Source organism: Somniosus microcephalus, chromosome 15 (assembly GCF_052327205.1).
Source record: "Somniosus microcephalus isolate GS21.2 chromosome 15, FLI_Smic_1.0, whole genome shotgun sequence".
NCBI lineage: Eukaryota > Metazoa > Chordata > Chondrichthyes > Squaliformes > Somniosidae > Somniosus > Somniosus microcephalus.
Window position 1 is genome coordinate 35738594 of NC_141001.1, and position 17681 is coordinate 35756274.

The following is a 17681-nucleotide window of genomic DNA, read 5'->3' on the forward strand; positions in this document are numbered from 1 at the left end:
GCTGAACTCAAGAGGTGAGATGAGAGTGACTGCCCTTGACATCAAGGCAGCATTTGATCGAGTGTGGCATCAAGGAGCCCTAGCAAAACTGAAGTCAATGGGAATCGAGGGGAAAACTCTCCATTGGTTGGAATCATACCTAGCACAAAGGAAGTTGGCTGTGGTTGTTGGAGGTCATTCATCTCAATCACATGACATCACTGCAGGAGTTCCTCAGGGCAGTGTCCTAGGCTCAACCATCTTCAGCTGTTTCATCAATGACCTTCCCTCCATCATAAGGTCAGAAGTGGGGATGTTCGCTGATGATTGCACACTGTTCAGCACCATTCGAGACTCGTCAGATACTGACGCAGTCTGTGTCCATATGCAGCAAGACCTGGACAACATTCAGACTTGGGCTGACAAGTGGCAAGTAACATTCGCACCACACAAGTGCCAGGCAATGACCATCTCCAACAAGCGAGACTCTAACCATCTCCCCTTGACATTCAATGGCATTACCATCGCTGAGTCCCCCACTATCAACATCCTGGGGGTTACCATTGATCAGAAACTGAACTGGACCAGCCATATAAATACTGTGGCTACAAGAGCAGGCCAGAGGCTGGGAATTCTGCGGCGAGTGTCTCACCTCCTGACTCCCCAAAGCCTTTCCACCATCTACAAGGCACAAGTCAGGATTGTGATGGAATACTCTCCACTTGCCTGGATGAGTGCAACTCCAACAACACTCAAGAAGCTCGACACCATTCAGGATAAAGCAGCCCGCTTGATTGGCACTCCATCCACCACCTTCAACATTCACTCCCTCCACCACCGGCGCACTGTGGCTGCAGTGTGTACCATCTACAAGATGCACTGCAGCAACTTGCCAAAGCTCCTTCAACAGCACCTTCCAAACCCGCGACCTCTACCACTTAGAAGGACAAGGGCAGCAGACGCATGGGAACATCACCACCTACAAGTTCCCCTCCAAGCCACACACCATCCTGACTTGGACCTGTATCGCCGTTCCTTCACTGTCGCTGGGCCAAAATCCTGGAACTCCCTTCCTAACAGCATTGTGGGTGTACCTACACCATATGGACTGCAACGGTTCAAGAAGGCGGCTCACCACCATCTTCTCAAGGGCAATTAGAGATGGGCACTAAATGCAGGCCTAGCCAGCGACGCCCACATCCCATCAATGAATTAAAAAAAAAGTCTTTCATCTCCTGTCTCGTGCTTGCTCTCCTCTCACAAGCCCATAGCCTGCCCTCTAAGCCAGTTGCACTCCCTTGCATCAAGCTATCTGATGCCCTATTCCTTCTATCACTGCTCCTGCTCACCCTGTAAACTCTCTCCTTCAGCTCCATTTTCCAGAAAATTTATAATGGTTGGGTAGATAAATGATATAATTTTAAAATGTTTAAAAAAATTATGAGCAGGAGCGAAGTGGGGCAGTTGGCAGCAGCAGGAGGGAGTAGAATCAGGATGAAGGTGAGGGGCGGGCTGAGGTCAATTAGGAAATTACCAGCTGAATGGAAGGAGTTCGACAAGACCAGGCTGAGACAAAGTGACAGCTGGTGTTGTCACTAGGATTGTGGTACCAATACAATCCACGAACTGGGAGGTGAAGGCCAGTGGAATGGAGTAAGTGACTGGGGGAGGGGGACCGACCGTATTGGGGGGGCCAAAGGGAGCTGAGTAACAAAAAATTGACAACTTACAGGAGCGGGCCAGGCTGCTAACTCGGGGGCACTGTAGCACAATGGTGGATAGCTCAGGCCGTAGTGTGGGAATGGCACCGTGGGGCCCAGTGGCAGAACATTTTTCGGGTGCAAACATGCGTGGGGCCCTGAGTGGATCAATAAAATAGAGAAAAGGGGGGAGCAAAATTGTCACGGAAGGGGGCAAAGCAGGTGTGGTCCCTGGGAGAAGAGAAGAGGGGTAGAAATGCCGGGAGGAGGGAAGAGATTGTATACAAAATTAAGCAGGATGTTAAATTTAAAACTTGATTAACTTGCCTGAATTGGGAAATAGGAAAAAACCAAAATGGTGGACTGCGTCGGGAGAGTTTTCAGAAATTGAAACTTGCTCCACAGTGCCCCCTGATGACCACAGGCTGCAACCTGCAACTACATCATTGCAGGATACTGCTTACACAGGGCAATTCACTTAAAGAATGAACAAGCGTGTTTCACGTCCTTGGGGCATCCCAAAACGCTTCACAGTCAATGAAGTATTTTTGAAATGTAGCCGCTGTTGTAATGTAGAGAAATGCGACAGCGGATTTGCGCACAATGAGGCCCCACAAACAGTGATGAGATAAATGACCAGACAGCCTGTGTTTGTGGTGTCAGTTGTGCGATAAGTGTTGGCCAGGACAGCGGGAGAACTCCCTTGGTGGGAAGGCGGACGGGGCCACGGTTTAACGTCTCATCGGAAAGTTAGGTGGGGAATTTCAGTGTTAACTATTAATGTAGAAATGGAAGAAAGATTTTTGACCTAGGAGTGCACACACAAGTTTTTTTTAATATCGTATAAACTCAATGGCAACATTGCTCAGTATATATATTTAAATTTCATCTTTTATTTTCCTACAGCTATCCAATATATCAATATGGAAACCCTCAGCTTAGGATATTTCGAACCAACTTTTTTATGACCCTAGTGAGACCTGGAAAGGAGCAGCCGGAGAATACAGCCCAGTTCCGGATTCCCATGGAGTAAGTAGGAGGGGATAGAACTGAACTCGGCAAAACTGAGGGCTATTAAATCTTTGAGTGAAATCAAGTGGGCCTGATGTGCTTTGTCCCGGTTTGAAGGCCTCAATATTCTCTCTGGTTCCCTGGGCCTTACAACTCCTGTACTGAGAGGGTGGACCAGTCCGCGACCTCTACCAGTGCTGCTCTGCGTTAGCTGCTAAGGAATGTGACACTGGCCCAGGTTGGCTGCTGTTCTGATTTATTGTGAGGACTATTGCTGGATCGGTGTGTTCTGACCACACCTGAAATTTTGGGGAGTTCCTGAGAGGCCTGTGCAAAAGGTATATGTCCTGATCCAGGACCTGATAGCTAAAACGTACAGGTCTTCAGATATTCTTTAATATTCTCCCATTATTACTCTACAGTACTAGGTTTCTGCCACTAGAGGCCCCGAGTGAGCTGTGCAAGTACAGTAGACCTTTCTGTATTTAAAAATAGAAAAATCTAAGCTTCAGTTCATGGGATCTGATACTGGGAGCCACTGTGGAAGATCTTGGATATAAGCTTTTCACCATCATTCTATGACACACCAATGTATTGTGCCACTAGTTTGCTGTTAATCAACCAATAGCTTGCCAAACATAATGCCTAGCTGGCCACTACTAGTCAAAGCTGTGAAACTCTTAAACCTGTTTTGAAGTTGCATAATAGTTAGACTGTGACTCCTAGGCGTGCCGAAGCATTTGACTGATTTCTTTTTCCACACATTAACATTTTAATATTCTTCTATCTCTTGCATTTCTAACCTGTGTTTTACAGGATGACAAAATTCGACGTGCAAAATTACCTACAGAGCATCTACAGTGTCCCAGTGGCTGCAGTGAGGACCAGAATACAATACTGTAAGTAACAGCCAATGCTGGTTAAAAGCACAGCCCGCATGCTGTCACGATGAACCTCGCTTTAACATTGGCTGCACGTCATGCCATTTCTTGATGAGTGAACAACTTTTGCCAGGTGTCTTGTATCTTTGTCTTTCCCCTTTTCTCCCCACCTCTCTCGAAGATGCTGATTCCTTGCTGAGGTACAATTCCATGGGAACCAGCCGTCTCTAGTACTTGGCCCAGGTGACGATTCCTCATGCGTGAGCCGTGACAGCTAGTGCAGACAGACTGTGTTTAGGAGGAAGAGGGCAGTAGGGAAGGGACATTACAACAAGACCCAATCCACTCTTCATCTGGGGTCCTCAAATGCTTTTTCAGTCGGAGTCATTGGATAGGAATCAAGAGTGAGAACTCTTCATGTTTTTTACCCCCTACCTAAGCCAGGGTACCGAAGTCAATTTTAGCTCGCCTGCTGCTAAGGCCAGCTAACTCAGCAAGGGTTAGAGATTGAATCTGAGACCTTTCTGCTCTGTATACTTTGGTTCCGCACTGGGCAGTGAATTAGCTAAATGAGCTGTTATGAGTTATTTTTTCTCCTCGGTCTGTATTGAGAATACTCTGCAGTAGTTTAAATGCTGATTTTAGTAGGATGGTAATTTCTGAACATTATATGGAATAAACTGGGTGCTCAATCTGAACAAATATGCTTGAAGGTATTTGAAAATAATTTTTACACAATTTTGCCTATCGGATGCTAAAGGTTTCTTGTGAAGGGTGCCTCTCAGTGGTTAGCCTGTGTCCCTGTAGAAGTTCGTGCAGGTTCTCGTGTGTAGAGTAGCACTGTTTGAGGACTTCACAGCACAGTTCAGTCTGCATTTTAGTGCCGTATAACTAATTATGGTGACAGGGAAATGGTGAAGAGAAACAAGCATAATGGAGGTTTCAACGTTGGAATAAAAGTGAGACTGAAGAGAGAGCACCTTGCTTGGACTGCAGAGGACTGGAGGATGTTGGGAGGGTGTTAAAGAATATTGTAGAGATTGGGTACTATAAGGAAAGGAAGTCCAGAGAAGTCAGGAAGCCTGTTGCTGAGAGAAGAGGCCTGAGGAATAAAAGGGAGGTATAAGACAAACAGATTGTGATGGGCAACCAAGTGTTTGGCATCATTAGGCAAGTGAAGTTTTGAAAGCTGGGAAGTCTGAAAGAACAGATGGCTGAGCGACTCAGTGATGAGTTAGTGGGATCAGAAATCTGACGAGAGCAGCATATTTAATATGGCAGAGACAAAGGAGCAGTTGATCTGATCAACGTGTTGTTCGAAAACATACCGTATAATACCAGTAACTTCTCTTCAGACGTACTGTACCGGGACACAGCCTCCGATTATATATTGCTCATGGTCTCTCAAAACTGTTTCGTAGGTACTAACAAGAAGAGAAATCATAAGAATCAGAGGGTGAAGCAGCCTGATTATAAAGTCGCCTATGCTCAGCTGGTAAGTGCAGGCCAGCTTCTTTCCATCTTATTTGCTACAGCTCAAGTACTGTCCAGAATTGGCTCCTCTTCATCTTTTAACCTATGTTATGATCCCCTTGCCTATGTACAGATTGGACCAGTAATTCCTGTCCCAACGCGTGAGTACGGACGGGGTACTCGCGCGTGGGCCCGGAGGAATTGCCGGTTTTCAGCATGCACAGCGCATGCGGGGAAAACCAGCATTTCCTCTCCTCTGACCCAAGGGGTTAAGAGGCGGAACGCGTGCGAGGTTTCAGGTAGCGCGTGCGCGCTGAACTTCCTTTTTTTTTTGAAGAGTTGCCCGTGGGGAAAAGACTCCAGTTTTTACGCGTGAAAAAAGCAGCCGTAAGTACTTACTTTTAACAGGTAAGTGGTCTATTAAGTAAAATTAGAAAAATTTTCCACAGGTTCATTATTTTTGAAGACTTTACAGTAAGGTAAGTGTATTTTTAGCCCCGATTTTTTTATATAATAATTTTTCAAAATTTAAAATTATTGTTTAAAATAGTTTTTAACAGTTATTTATAATTCATTTAAGTAGTGCAATGTTTTTAAATTTTCTTTCAAGTTTAAGTAGTGTTTTGGGGCCAGGAGTTTTCATGAGTTTGACAGTTCTTACTATCAAACTCATGAATGAACTTTTGCAACCTCCCATTGGTTGCCCAGTGCTCACGTGATCCCATCCGGCTCATCGCACTAAGTACGCCGCTGGGTCACACACGCACAGTGCGGCAGGACCAGAAGCGGGCCAGTGACAGGAAATGCAATGCGGGCCAGGATTGAAATGTCAGCGCGCCGGGTAAGTGCACATCGGGGGCTTGCATGCGCGGCAAGCCCCCGAACCTAATTTGTGGGCCATTAAATTAGAATCTATGATGACTGACTTATTCCAACAAAACGTGCGATACCCCCAACCCATCTAGTTGAATGTAACACCTAAAGATGCATTTACCCACTGAGGTTCTAGTTCTCCCATGTCCTGGAAGATCGTTGCCCTCTGTACAAGCACAGCTAAAGAGAGCTGAACATGGGGGGGGGGGGGGGGGGGGGGGCGTTGGTGTTGGGTGGTTTGAAAATTTTGTATTTCAAACGAACAACAATTGAATAAGAGAGCAAATGTCCAAAGAATGTGGTGAGCAGTGCTGAAAGCTGTTTTGCCGGACACAGGGCAGTGGTAAAAATGTCTGGCAGATGATTCAGATGTAAATGAGTGGCTGGGGGGAGGGGAGGGTTAAGGCTTCCCTGGAGCAGCTTGTTCTTGGTAAACAGGAAACATTATTATTTTTATTTCAGCAATATTTTTTTAAACCTCGCGATGAGCTAGTTGGGTCAGGTCAGTAAGTGTTGTGCTCGTTCACTTGTTTACAAGCTGACAAATGATGGAGCGGGACAGTTTCAGAGACCGCTAAATGGCAGTAAAACGGGAAAGAGGGGGAAAAGATTTTTCAAGAATTAATTAAGCCTGGTGAGGCATAAGTTGTCACTGAGCATGTGTTAGGGTACAAGGTTTCTCATAACTCCTGACTGCTGACTTCCTGATTTGGTCACCTAGATTGTTCTGAGGGAAGGAAAATCAGAGGGTAAGTTGACCCCAGTGGGCAGGGAATGAGCCACTTTTTGGCTGTGGAATGGTGCATGATGTGGTGGGGGGAACCTATGGAACTGCATGGTTAGACGTTTAGATAGTTGGGGGAAAATAAAAGAACTTGAATTTTTTGTAGTGCCTTATAATGTCTATCCTGATGTTGCAAAGTGCCTCAGAATATCGCAAAGTGCTCCACAGTTAATGAATTATTTTGACGAGTAGTCACTGTTGTTACGTAAGGACACATGGCATTCAATTTGTGCTTAGCGAGTTCTCACAGACGGCAGTGAGGTAAATGACCAGTTAATCTTTTTTGGTGTTGGGTGAGGCATAAATGTTGGCCAGGACATGGGAAGAACTGCCCTACTCTTCAAATAGTTCCATGGATCTTTTATGTCATCCTGAAAGAGCAAAATGGGGCCTTGGTTTAACGTCTTGTCTGAAAGATGACATCTCTAACAATGCAGCATATTCCCTCAATACTAGCTTATGTGCTTAAGACCCTGGAGTGGGGCTTGAACCCATGAGCTGACTCGGAGGCAAGAGTGTTCCCACTGAGCTAAGCTGACACTTAAAGTCTTTCACTCTAATTTGCTTACCCTGTTCAATTTCATATCTTAAGGCAACATGCAAACCCATCCCTTGAACACCCTGACCAGCTCCCAGGAGAAGGTTAGTTTAGTGTGGGAGGAGGATATAAATCAATGTTAGCGCATTCCCGAAAGCCTGGTACAGGACAATGACCTATTAGGTGGCACCCTGAACCTGCCTCTTCCTCAGCCTAACAGTACCTCAGGCGAAGTGACCAAACAAAATGCCTCTATTATTAATGCATGCTCTGCCCCTAATGTTTGGATAGGCACACCAACAAATCCAAGGTTCCAGTATGCCCAATGCATGACCCCGCACTATGCCAAACATCTACTGAGCATTCGAAATGGAGATGTACGTAATGACTTCCTGAAACATATGTAGCAATATCATTTGCTTCTCTTTGTAAAGATTTTTCTTTGAAAGAACAAATTTAGTCAGAAGTTTACCAGCCTCTGGTCCCCTGTAGTTAGATTGCATTTCACCTATTAAGAACCATTTTGGCATAATATATGTTGTTTTACAGTCATCTGTAGCTTGTATCCCAGTGGAGAAGAATGTGGATACAGCCACAAATGCTGACCTTTTTGTGATGTCGCATTGTTCCTCATCAGTCATGTAGTCCTGTTTGGTAGGTATATTACCATTCATTTTAACAGGTCCAAAATGGACTGGGTCTTATGAAAAATATTGTAGTCAAAACACTTAAAGCATTTCAATATATTGGTGTTGCAGCTGAATATTATAATTTCAGGCTGTACAATAGTCTGAACAAAATATCCCTGAAGTCTGTTTTGACCCATGTTAAAATGAATGAGATTTTACTCTTACACTGATGCCTGGAATATGTATTCGTTACATACGGCAGTGTTCAGAATCATACAAGAACGTTAGTGTTAGTATATGTAGTAAAAGAAAACATACATTTAGATAGCATACTTCACATCCTCAGGATGTTGCAAAAGTGCTTTATAGCCAATAAGTTATATTTGATGTGTGGTCACTGTTGGAATGCACACAGGACAGACCCACAAATAGCAGTAAAATGAATTATAGAATGATACGGCACCGAAGGAGGCCATTGGCCCATTGTGCCTGTGCCTGTGCCTGATCTTTGAAAGAGCTGGCCAATTAGTCCCACTACCCCGCCCTTTCCCTAGAACCCTGCAAATCTCGCCCCTTCAACTATTACCCAATTTTCTTTTGAAAGTTATTATTGAATCTGCTTGTACCACCCTTTCAGGCAGTGTATTCCAGATCATCATAACTCACAACATTAAAAAAAAATTCTCCTCTGATTCTTTGCAGTTATCTTAAATCCATGTCTTCTGATTACCAACCTTTCTGCCACTGGAAACCGTTTCTCCTTATTTACTCTATCAAAACCCTTCATGATTTTGAACGCACACTCTTCTCTGCTCTAAGGAGAACAACCCCACCTTCCCTAGTCTCCATGTAACTGAAGTGTTCTCCTGATTAGGCAGACAGAGCCTTAGTTTAATGTCTCATTCAAAAGACAGCACCTCCAATCACATAGTATTCCCATGGTACTGTGCTGGAGAGTCAGTCTCGATCATGTGCTCAAGTCTCGAGCCTTGAACCTACAACCTTCTGACTCGAAGGCATGAGTGAAGTAAAGGGTGCACGTGCAATTATGAGGAATGGTGCATTGATGGACAATTCTTGGGACAATTTTTACTGGTGGGTGATTTGGAGCAGTCATTTTAAGGCACTCATGTACTTTGTTTTTGTTCTGGTTTCTCTTGGGGCATTTGGAGGCCATTTACAAGACGGGAGCCTATTTCTCTAATATAACAACAGAAAATGCTGGAAATACTCAGCAGGCCAGGAAGCATCCGTGGAGAGAGAAACAGAGTTAACGTTTCAGGTCTGGGACCCTTCATCAGAACTGGAAAAAGCTGGAGATGTAACAGATATTAAGCAGGTGCAGAGACGTGGGGGGGTGGTTAGGAGGGGAGGAAGAAATAGAAAGAACATCCTGTACTATTGTAAGAGGCAGGAAAGATAAAATATTGCAAATGGGAATGGCAAAAATCATACTGCATGAAAAATGGGGGCAGGGATAATTATCTGAAATTGTTGAACTCAATGTTGAGTCCGGCAGACTGCAAAGTGCCCAATCGAAAGATGAGGTGCTGTTCCTCGAGCTTACGTTGAGCTTCATTGGAACAATGAAATAGGCCGAGGACAGAGAGATCAGAGTGGGAGTGAAGCGGTGAATTAAAGTGACAGGCGACCAGAAGCTCAGGGTCACCCGTACGGACTGAACGGAGGTGTTCCGCAAAGCGGTCGCCCAATCTGCGTTTGGTCTCCCCAATGTAGAGGAGACCACATCGTGAGCAGCGATTACAGTATATTAAATTGCAAGAAGTACAAGTAAATCGCTGTTTCACCTGGAAGGGGTGTTTGGGGCCCTGGACAGTGGGAAGGGAGGAGGTAAAAGGGCATGTGTTGCATCTCCTGCGCTTGCACGGGAAGGTGCCAGGTGAAGGAGCAGGGCTGTTGGGGGTGATTGAGGAGTGGACCAGGGAGTTGCCGAGGGAGCGGTCCCTTCGGAATGCTGAAAGGGGAGGTGAGGGGAAGATGTGTTTGGTGGTGGGATCACGTTGGAGGTGGCGGAAATGGCGAAGGATGATCCGTTGAATGTGGAGGCTGGTGGGGTGAAAGGTGAGGACAAGGGGAACCCTATCGTGGTTCTGGGAGGGAGGGGCAGGGGTGAGAGCAGAAGTGCGGGAAATAGAACGGACACGGTCAAGGGCCGTGTCAACCACAGTAGAGGGGAATCCTCGGTTGAGGAAAAAGGAAGACATGTCAGAAGCACTAGTACGGAAGGTGGCATCGTCAGAACAGACGCGGCGGAGACGGAGAAACTGGGAGAATGGAATAGAGTCCTTACAGGAAGCGGGGTGGGAGGAAGTGTAGTCCAGGTAGCTGTGGGAGTCAGTGGGCTTGTAGTGGATGTTTGTTGAAAGCCTATCGCCAGAAATGGAGATGGAGAAGTCAAGCCTATTTCTCGACATGTGTAACCACTCTTGACAGTTTTTAAATGTTTTTTTCACTCTTAAGTACTCAGAATGGTATGTACTTAGCTGCACATTAAAATTCTCTTTAAATTTCTACAATTAAGAAACTGTTCTCTTCACACTTGTGAGAGTTCTGACTGGAATTGTGGAAGCAAGTCGTTTACTGCTGTTGCTGCTCTGTTCCATGTTCGCAACACGGGCCTAGAGCATTGTTTCAGTGAAAGAGCTGAACTGTTACAACTCCATTCATTGAGATGGTCTGTTCCTCGTGAGTAGGATTTGAGTGCACAAGCTTTGTACCACATTCATTGGTTGCTTAATACTTCTCACGGTGACTGGGCCAGTTATCCTTAGAATGGGATAGGAGTCTGAAGGGGAAATACCAGCTTACGATGGATCTTGTGAAGAAGTAGGTGCTCTGCTCCATTCCAGGATAGGCCCTGCATCCCTCATAGCCTCCTCGTGTTCCCTGACCCCAGAGACAAGTTGTGTCCTAGACAGCTATACAGGAGGAAGTCTTCTACAGTGTCATATTGCCACATCCTAATCTTGTTCTCCAAGGGCCCTCATCCCTTTCCAGTTCTGGTGGTACAGTTCTATCATACCCACATTATAAAATGCCAGGCTCTCCAGATTCAGATTCTCAAAGCCTGCATTCAGTCTCATTTTTTGTTTCTTTGCTGTTTCTTTTTTGGGGTTAATAAGAAAGGTGATGTAGGGTTATAGTGATGGTTCATAGATTATTTGTACCACATTATGTAATGTTGATGTTTTACCTGTCAGCTTGGATGTCTGCTTATTGTGGAAGGTTTCTTATTGTTGATTATAGTTCATTTTCAAATCAATTTTTATTCATTTATAAAAAGAAAAAATGACATTTCTGAAAATATCAATGAACTTTCAGTGCACATTGATTTATTTTCAGATGCATTTTTAATAATTGAATATTTTGGTGACTGCGAATTGAATTGCTGATGTGACTGTTATCCTCTAGATGGCAGTGTTGTCTTAAACAAATTCTGCTTTTCACAAAGCAGACTGTTTCTCTCACTACGGTAGATGGCAGCACACCATCTTTCCATATTTATATACTGTAGTGTGTAATCTTACCTTAAATCACCTTGCACTGTCAATACCCATTGCTGCTGGTGGAATAAGTCACTTATAGGTATCTACTATTCGTGCTGTTACCTCTGAATCAGATTCATGTAAGCTCCAGCTTCAGTGTGTACAGCTGCTCCATTGGGAGTGGCATTCACTTGAACCTGTTGACCATTGCTCAGTGCAAATGGTGTTGTGCTTACCCTGCTTGTGTGTGGTCGTCTATGTGAGGTGGACAAATGGCTGCTATTTTGACTCCTCGTTAGGAAGTTTAAGTCTGACCTGAAGAGACTTTGTGGTCAGTCTTAACACTGGGTGTCAGCATTAGGATACTGCTGTGTTTCTTCGGGTGAGGACTGTGCATCTGTATTGCTGGATAATAGCAGTGCCAAGGAACTGTGTCTTACCCATCTCTCCCCAAGAAAAACGTTTAGTAACTAGATTCTGTCCTCCTCCCCACCCCACTCAGATACAAGGATATAGCTCCTCATTAGTTTGACATCCTTTAATTAATAAGTTTAAAGGAAAACAAATGCACTTAAAAAAAATGGTGCTGAACTTGCCAGTTTCTAGTTGTTTTTATACTTTGTCTAGAAGCTGATTATCTGTTCCTGTGTGAATAATTGACTCTAATCCAGTTATGTGCTTGGAACTTTCAGTGGGCCTCACTGAACAGAGTGTGAAAGAAAGGTTCTTATTCAAACGTGTGACACATACAGTGCAAATATCAGTTTTACATTCTATCCTTCCGACTCATTGTGGTAAACCAACAAAACAGAAATTATACCAGTTCCATGTGAATGGGACGCATAACACGTGCCACCTCCACAAACTTCTCTCTCGGTGCCCTCACCAAGCCATTGCCCGACTGGGCTGGCTGACTGACTGACGCATCGCGTTCTAATCACTGGAATTATTTTCCTTTTGAATGTTCGTTTAAAAAGAATAATCACCGTATAATCATTCTAAACCCACACCGCAGTAGCTTAATTAGCAATTGCATTGTCTTCAGTTGAGCTGGAACCAAAGCACAAAGGCAACATAATGCACCATCAACCCTATCCTTTTAAGATGCACTCTTACCTAATTCTTCACTGGCTTTGTGTTAATGTAGGGTATAAACATAGCATACACGAAGGACGAGAGATGTAAGTTTGGATCTGAATCATAACTTTGCTTATGAGTTACTAAGTCAACCAACTCACAGATATTACAGCTGTTTCTACTCTCTGGTTCTTTATATTTCCCTTTCAAGCACTGAACCTTTGTGATTAAATGCAATTATTCTCTGTATCTTGCAATTTTTGGTTTAAACATTTTTTTTTCTGTGGGCAGTATCTTGCCCAAATTCAAGTCTTCATATATATTATATATAAATACTGTATCAGCACAAGTATTTGATTCAGCTTTGATTTTTAAATCGTATATAAATTTGTCTTATTAAAAATACAGTAATAGTTTAGTCTTCCACAACTACAATAGCTGTGTTGTAAAACTTGGGGGGGAAAGCAGTTCTCCTATTGCCAGAGAGGACCATCAACCCTCAGGAGCTGCATACTGTTAGTGCAATAAATGTTTGGTATGTGAACGATCTCGATTTTTGAATTTAATGAGCCTCTATTGTAAATATTCAAGTAGAAACTAAATGATTAAAATAAAAGAAAGGCTTCAGTACTTAGTGGAATCAGGGCAACAGTATTGATCCTTTTTTTTAAAGAGCATTCCTTGTTACGATAAAACGTCTTCTTGGCAAAGAGAAGCTCAGAGCAGTTTTTTGAAACATGGCAGCTGTGAATTGGTTTAAAATTGTTGTAAGGTTGTCAAGTGACCGAACCCGGCAGCAGGTCCTTTCACTGTAGTGACTGTTTATAGTAGCAGACCATGTTTTCAGTAAATGTCATTGGAACCTATGTCTTGTCCCCTGGTTTTTGCTCCGTGTCCTTGAAACGTAATTGGAAACCCATTTTCAGTTGTCTAAATATATAGAATGCATAGAAGGTGTGCGAGAGAGTGTTACATGGTTTTCAGTGACACCTGCTCCTGTGGGCTTAAATGATGACTGGAACGCTGCATTACAGACCACAGCACACTTCTGTATATCTTTTTCCATGCTAGGCTACATGTGTGACTGGAAAGCAATGGTGTTTATGCAGTAGTTTATTATTCTCCTGGGACTACTTTATCAGCCTTCAAACAGCCAGTTATGACGGTCAAGCCCACTTTTGGCTCCTGATGGTTGAAGTGTTGACATTAATGAGGGAAAGGAGCAGCAGACAACATATTCCCAATAGTACTCCGTACCAACACTTTAGATTAAAACTAAATAAATCTTTAATCCCAGTAAAAGAAAAAATAATCCTCTTACATTTCATTTTTCTCTATTTACCCCTCTTTTGTGTGTGCTATATTCCTCTCTTTGGGTCAATTTTTCTCTCGTTCTCCTGTGTTGATGTCATTCGTTCTACAGTCTCTGCCTCTTGCTTCCATTTGCCCTCATTTTTCTCTCAGCCTCTCTCACTGACCTACTCCCGCTCTTCTGTGGTCTCCCATTCTTCTTATTGAGAGAGTGCATTTGAACGTTGCTGATTACTTTAGGATCACTTCTCTGATATTAAGTCTTAAACACACAACCTGCTCCGGTGGAATATACCTAATTCGACATTATTTACGGAACTCTGTTTATAGAAAAAAAACACCATGTAGAAAGAGTTGCATTTATATAGTGCCTTTCACAACCTCAGGATGTCCCAAAGCGCTTTACAATGAAGTACTTTTGAAGTGTAGTCACTTGTTGTAATGGAGGAAACACAGCAGCCAATTTGCACTCAGCAAGCCCCACAAACAGCAATGAGATCTTGACTAGATCATCTGTTTTAGTGATGTTTGTTCAGGGATAAATATTGGCCAGAACACTTCCTCAAAAATAGTGCTGTGGGATCTTTCACATCCACCTGAGAGGGAAGACAGGACCTCAGTTTAGCGTCTCATTTGAAAGATGGCACCTCTGACCGTGCAGCACTCCCTCAGCTGATATGTTGCGTTCCAGTCTTGGAGTGGGACTTGAACCCACAACCTACTGACTCAGGTGAGAGTGTTACCCACTGAGCCACTGCTGACCCCTTGTGACTATTATTTGTAGAGTGTGTCTGTGGTTTATTTTGCTGAGCCCCATTGTTGTGCTTGTATTAATTTCCACCTGACTGGTTGTTTTATTGGTAAAGTTTAGAATATCTTGCTGTATGACTCTTTTTTCCTCTTGGTGCTCTTGAGTTGAGCCATTATACATTCAAAGACGTGTGCAAACAAGGTCATTTTATCCAATGCTCAGATTCCCATGTGACGGAAAGAACGTTTCTAAAAAAACAAACAGACATTGGTTATGCCAAAACACTACTGACACTAGTAATATGTGACTGGAAATTAGGGTTTACAAGGAATAATGCACTGTTCTCCATATGGGTATATGCAGGATAATTGATAATATCAATAGTTGGGAAAAATAAGACGCCCAGCCAAAAAATGAGATATTATAAGATCCTTGCAATTTTTCTGCCCTTGCTCTCTGTTTTCTGCCTCCCCCAAGTTAGGTACTGAATCTTCCTTGGGTATGTTTCCACAAACACTTGCAGCCCTCCAGTTCCTTGCTTAAAGTGGCTATTGTGACCTAGACACTGAGGCTGACAGGCTATTTGACTATGGAAGGTGTGTCACAGATGAATGCAATCCTGTCTTCACTGGACGTCCACACAAGTAAGCTTTCCAGCCTTCATTGCTAGATAGCCATCAGAAGCAAGAACTGTGGCTTTTTTTCCACCCTCCCTAGCAGATGCCACTATTTCTGTCCCTGAACTAACCCAGCACAGATTGGGAATTGAATCTGGGGCTTGGTCTTTGTGGCTGCATGCAATGCATTTACCCACTAAACCAGTAGTGGAGCTTCCCTGCATGTCTATTGGGTGACAATATGGAATTGATAACTACCAATTTATTATACAGAAATAATGCAGAGTCTGCTCTGTGGCATTTAGACAGCTAAATTGGGTAGCTAACCATACACAGTTGCTTACCAGTTGGCTTGGGGAATGCTGCACATCTTTAACTGTAACCAGTTTGTGGTCTACATGTTTGCATTTGTTGCTGTTTCTGCTCTTCAAGCAGCCCTTCATGTTCCTAGTTTTAATAACATTGAACCTCATGTCGTGGCCGGCCCGGGCTTGATAATGGTTATAATGGCCTTTGGCTTAAGTCCATCTTAAGTAGCTGTGAGCTTTGAAACCTGTTGTGTGTTTTTTTTTAAACTTTACTGCCCAGGTTCATCTTGGAATATGTAGCGTGGAGTGACTCATTTTATTCAAACGCTGTGCTGTGCGAGACTAGCATCACTTCCTGTTGAAAAAATACAACCGCTGCCGTTCATAATTTTGGATCGTGTTTCAAGGAGACTGGTGACAAAAATATAATTTTAGTTTTATTGTGTATGTGTTTTGTTAAGTGCTTTAGGAAATGTAGCAGACAGCCATTGATCTTGTTGCACCATGGATCTGTAGACATTAATCCTGTTCCTAAAGAATGTGAGGCAACTTCAATTATCCTTCATTGCCAAATATAGCAATAGCACCCTCTTGGTGCAAGACAGTGAGCTCTTCAGGGGCTGCCAATTTTTAGATTTTGATGCTGATTGTGATTGCATGAGAGAGCAGTTATGGTGCTGGAGGGGCAAAGTAATGGAGTAAAGACCAGGCAGGATGTAAATGATTTGTATGGTTGACATAGTTTTCTCTCTCCCCTGCCCTCCTCCCCCCTAATGGTCCACTTTTTAACCATAGAAATTGAAACTGTGGTACCTGTAAGGGTAAGTACTTGGAGATCAGTCATGCTTTAAGTCAAAAGGCAATGCTCACAAAACTCTGTAACCTGTATCCTAACTCACACCAAGTCCCATTCACCCATCACCCCGGTACTCGCTGACCTACATTGACTCCCGGTCCGGCAATGCCTCGATTCTAAAATTCTCATTCTTGTTTTCAAATCCCTCCATGGCCTCGCCCCTCCCTATCTCTGTAACCTGCTCCAGCCCTGCAACCCTCCAAGAACTCTGCGCTCCTCCAATTCTGGCCTCTTGAGCATCCCCGATTTCCATCACAGCACCATTGGCAGTCGTGCCTTCAGCTGCCAAGGCCCTAAACTCTGGCATTCCCTCCATAAACCTCTGTGCCTCCAAACCCCTCTCCTTTAAGACTCTCCTTCAAACCTAGCTCTTTGACCACGCTTTTGGTCGCCTGACCTTGTATCTCCCTATGTGGCTCGGTGTCAGATTTTGTTCAATAACGCTTTTGTGATGCACCGTAGGACAATTTACTAGATTAAAGGCACTATATAAATGTAAGTTGTTGCTGTTGTTTCATAAATATTTGAGTTTCTCTTACTGGATTTCTTAGCTTAAAAAATATGGAATCATTTAAAAATAGCTTCTGCAACTATCCTTGGAGAATGACTTCTATTCTTTGGCTCTGCAAGAAATATGTTTAAAAAAAAAAAAAGCCAGCCCAGTAAGTAGAGTTAATTGTTTACCCAGATGCTTTAGTCGGTTAGTAATCATCAAATGATAGAAAATATTAATATGCATCACTGAGCTATGTTGTTGATCTAATCAGGATATATACAAAGACAGCACTTGTCTAACATGAAAGATAAACATCAGCATGCTTTGTGTGCATGTTATGGAACTTGCTGTCCAGCTTGAGTAAAGTGCCTCGGTCTTGCAGACTGACTTCTTAAAGGTGATGCTGTATTTCAGAGGGTTTTGGGATTTAAGAATCAGACTTTTAATATACGAGTTAGTTACCCTTTTGACTGAGCTTCAACAATTGTGGAAGCACTATGTACCTCTGTAGGTAGCTGTCCTTGCGTATCCACAAGAAAGACTAACCAAGATGGATCAGGTGGCTACTCCCTTTTTGAGAAGTGTTTATCATTTGTTTGAAAGATCTGTGAAGAACTCAACCAATGGGTTCGTCTGTTTAACCATGTCAAGAAGTGATTCAAGCTGCTGTGTTATTTGGACCGACTTCAGCAACTTGCTATTGCTGCTTGTTTCTGCATAAAGTTGTTTGGTAGTTTAATCTGTTAAATGTGGAGCAAGGGATATTCGCTTTCTGAAGTGATGGCACATAATCGAAATTCTGCATGCAATTCAGAGACAATAAACATTCGTTCAGAGCACACTATTACTGGTAACTTCTGCACATAAAGTCACACTTCAGTCCCTAAGTGG

The 17681-nt window shown here is 43.4% G+C and overlaps 1 protein-coding gene across 7 annotated transcripts in view; it reads left to right on the forward strand.

Moving 5' to 3' along the window:
• mrpl23 (mitochondrial ribosomal protein L23) overlaps nt 1-17681 on the forward strand; it is a 65270-nt gene that overhangs the window by 13723 nt on the left and 33866 nt on the right. For 6 of the 7 annotated variants that reach the window (XR_015080965.1, XR_015080966.1, XM_086007649.1 and 3 more), the window contains exons 2-4: nt 2586-2708; nt 3507-3589; nt 4993-5066. Coding sequence is in view for 5 of the 7 variants with exons in the window: in XM_086007647.1 (XP_085863773.1) it covers nt 2586-2708; nt 3507-3589; nt 4993-5066 (280 nt within the window). In the remaining 2 variants the exon portion in view is untranslated. Of the gene's footprint in view, nt 1-2585; nt 2709-3506; nt 3590-4992; nt 5067-7788; nt 7894-17681 lie in introns of those variants that run through there. The other variant, XM_086007652.1, reaches the window with a different exon arrangement.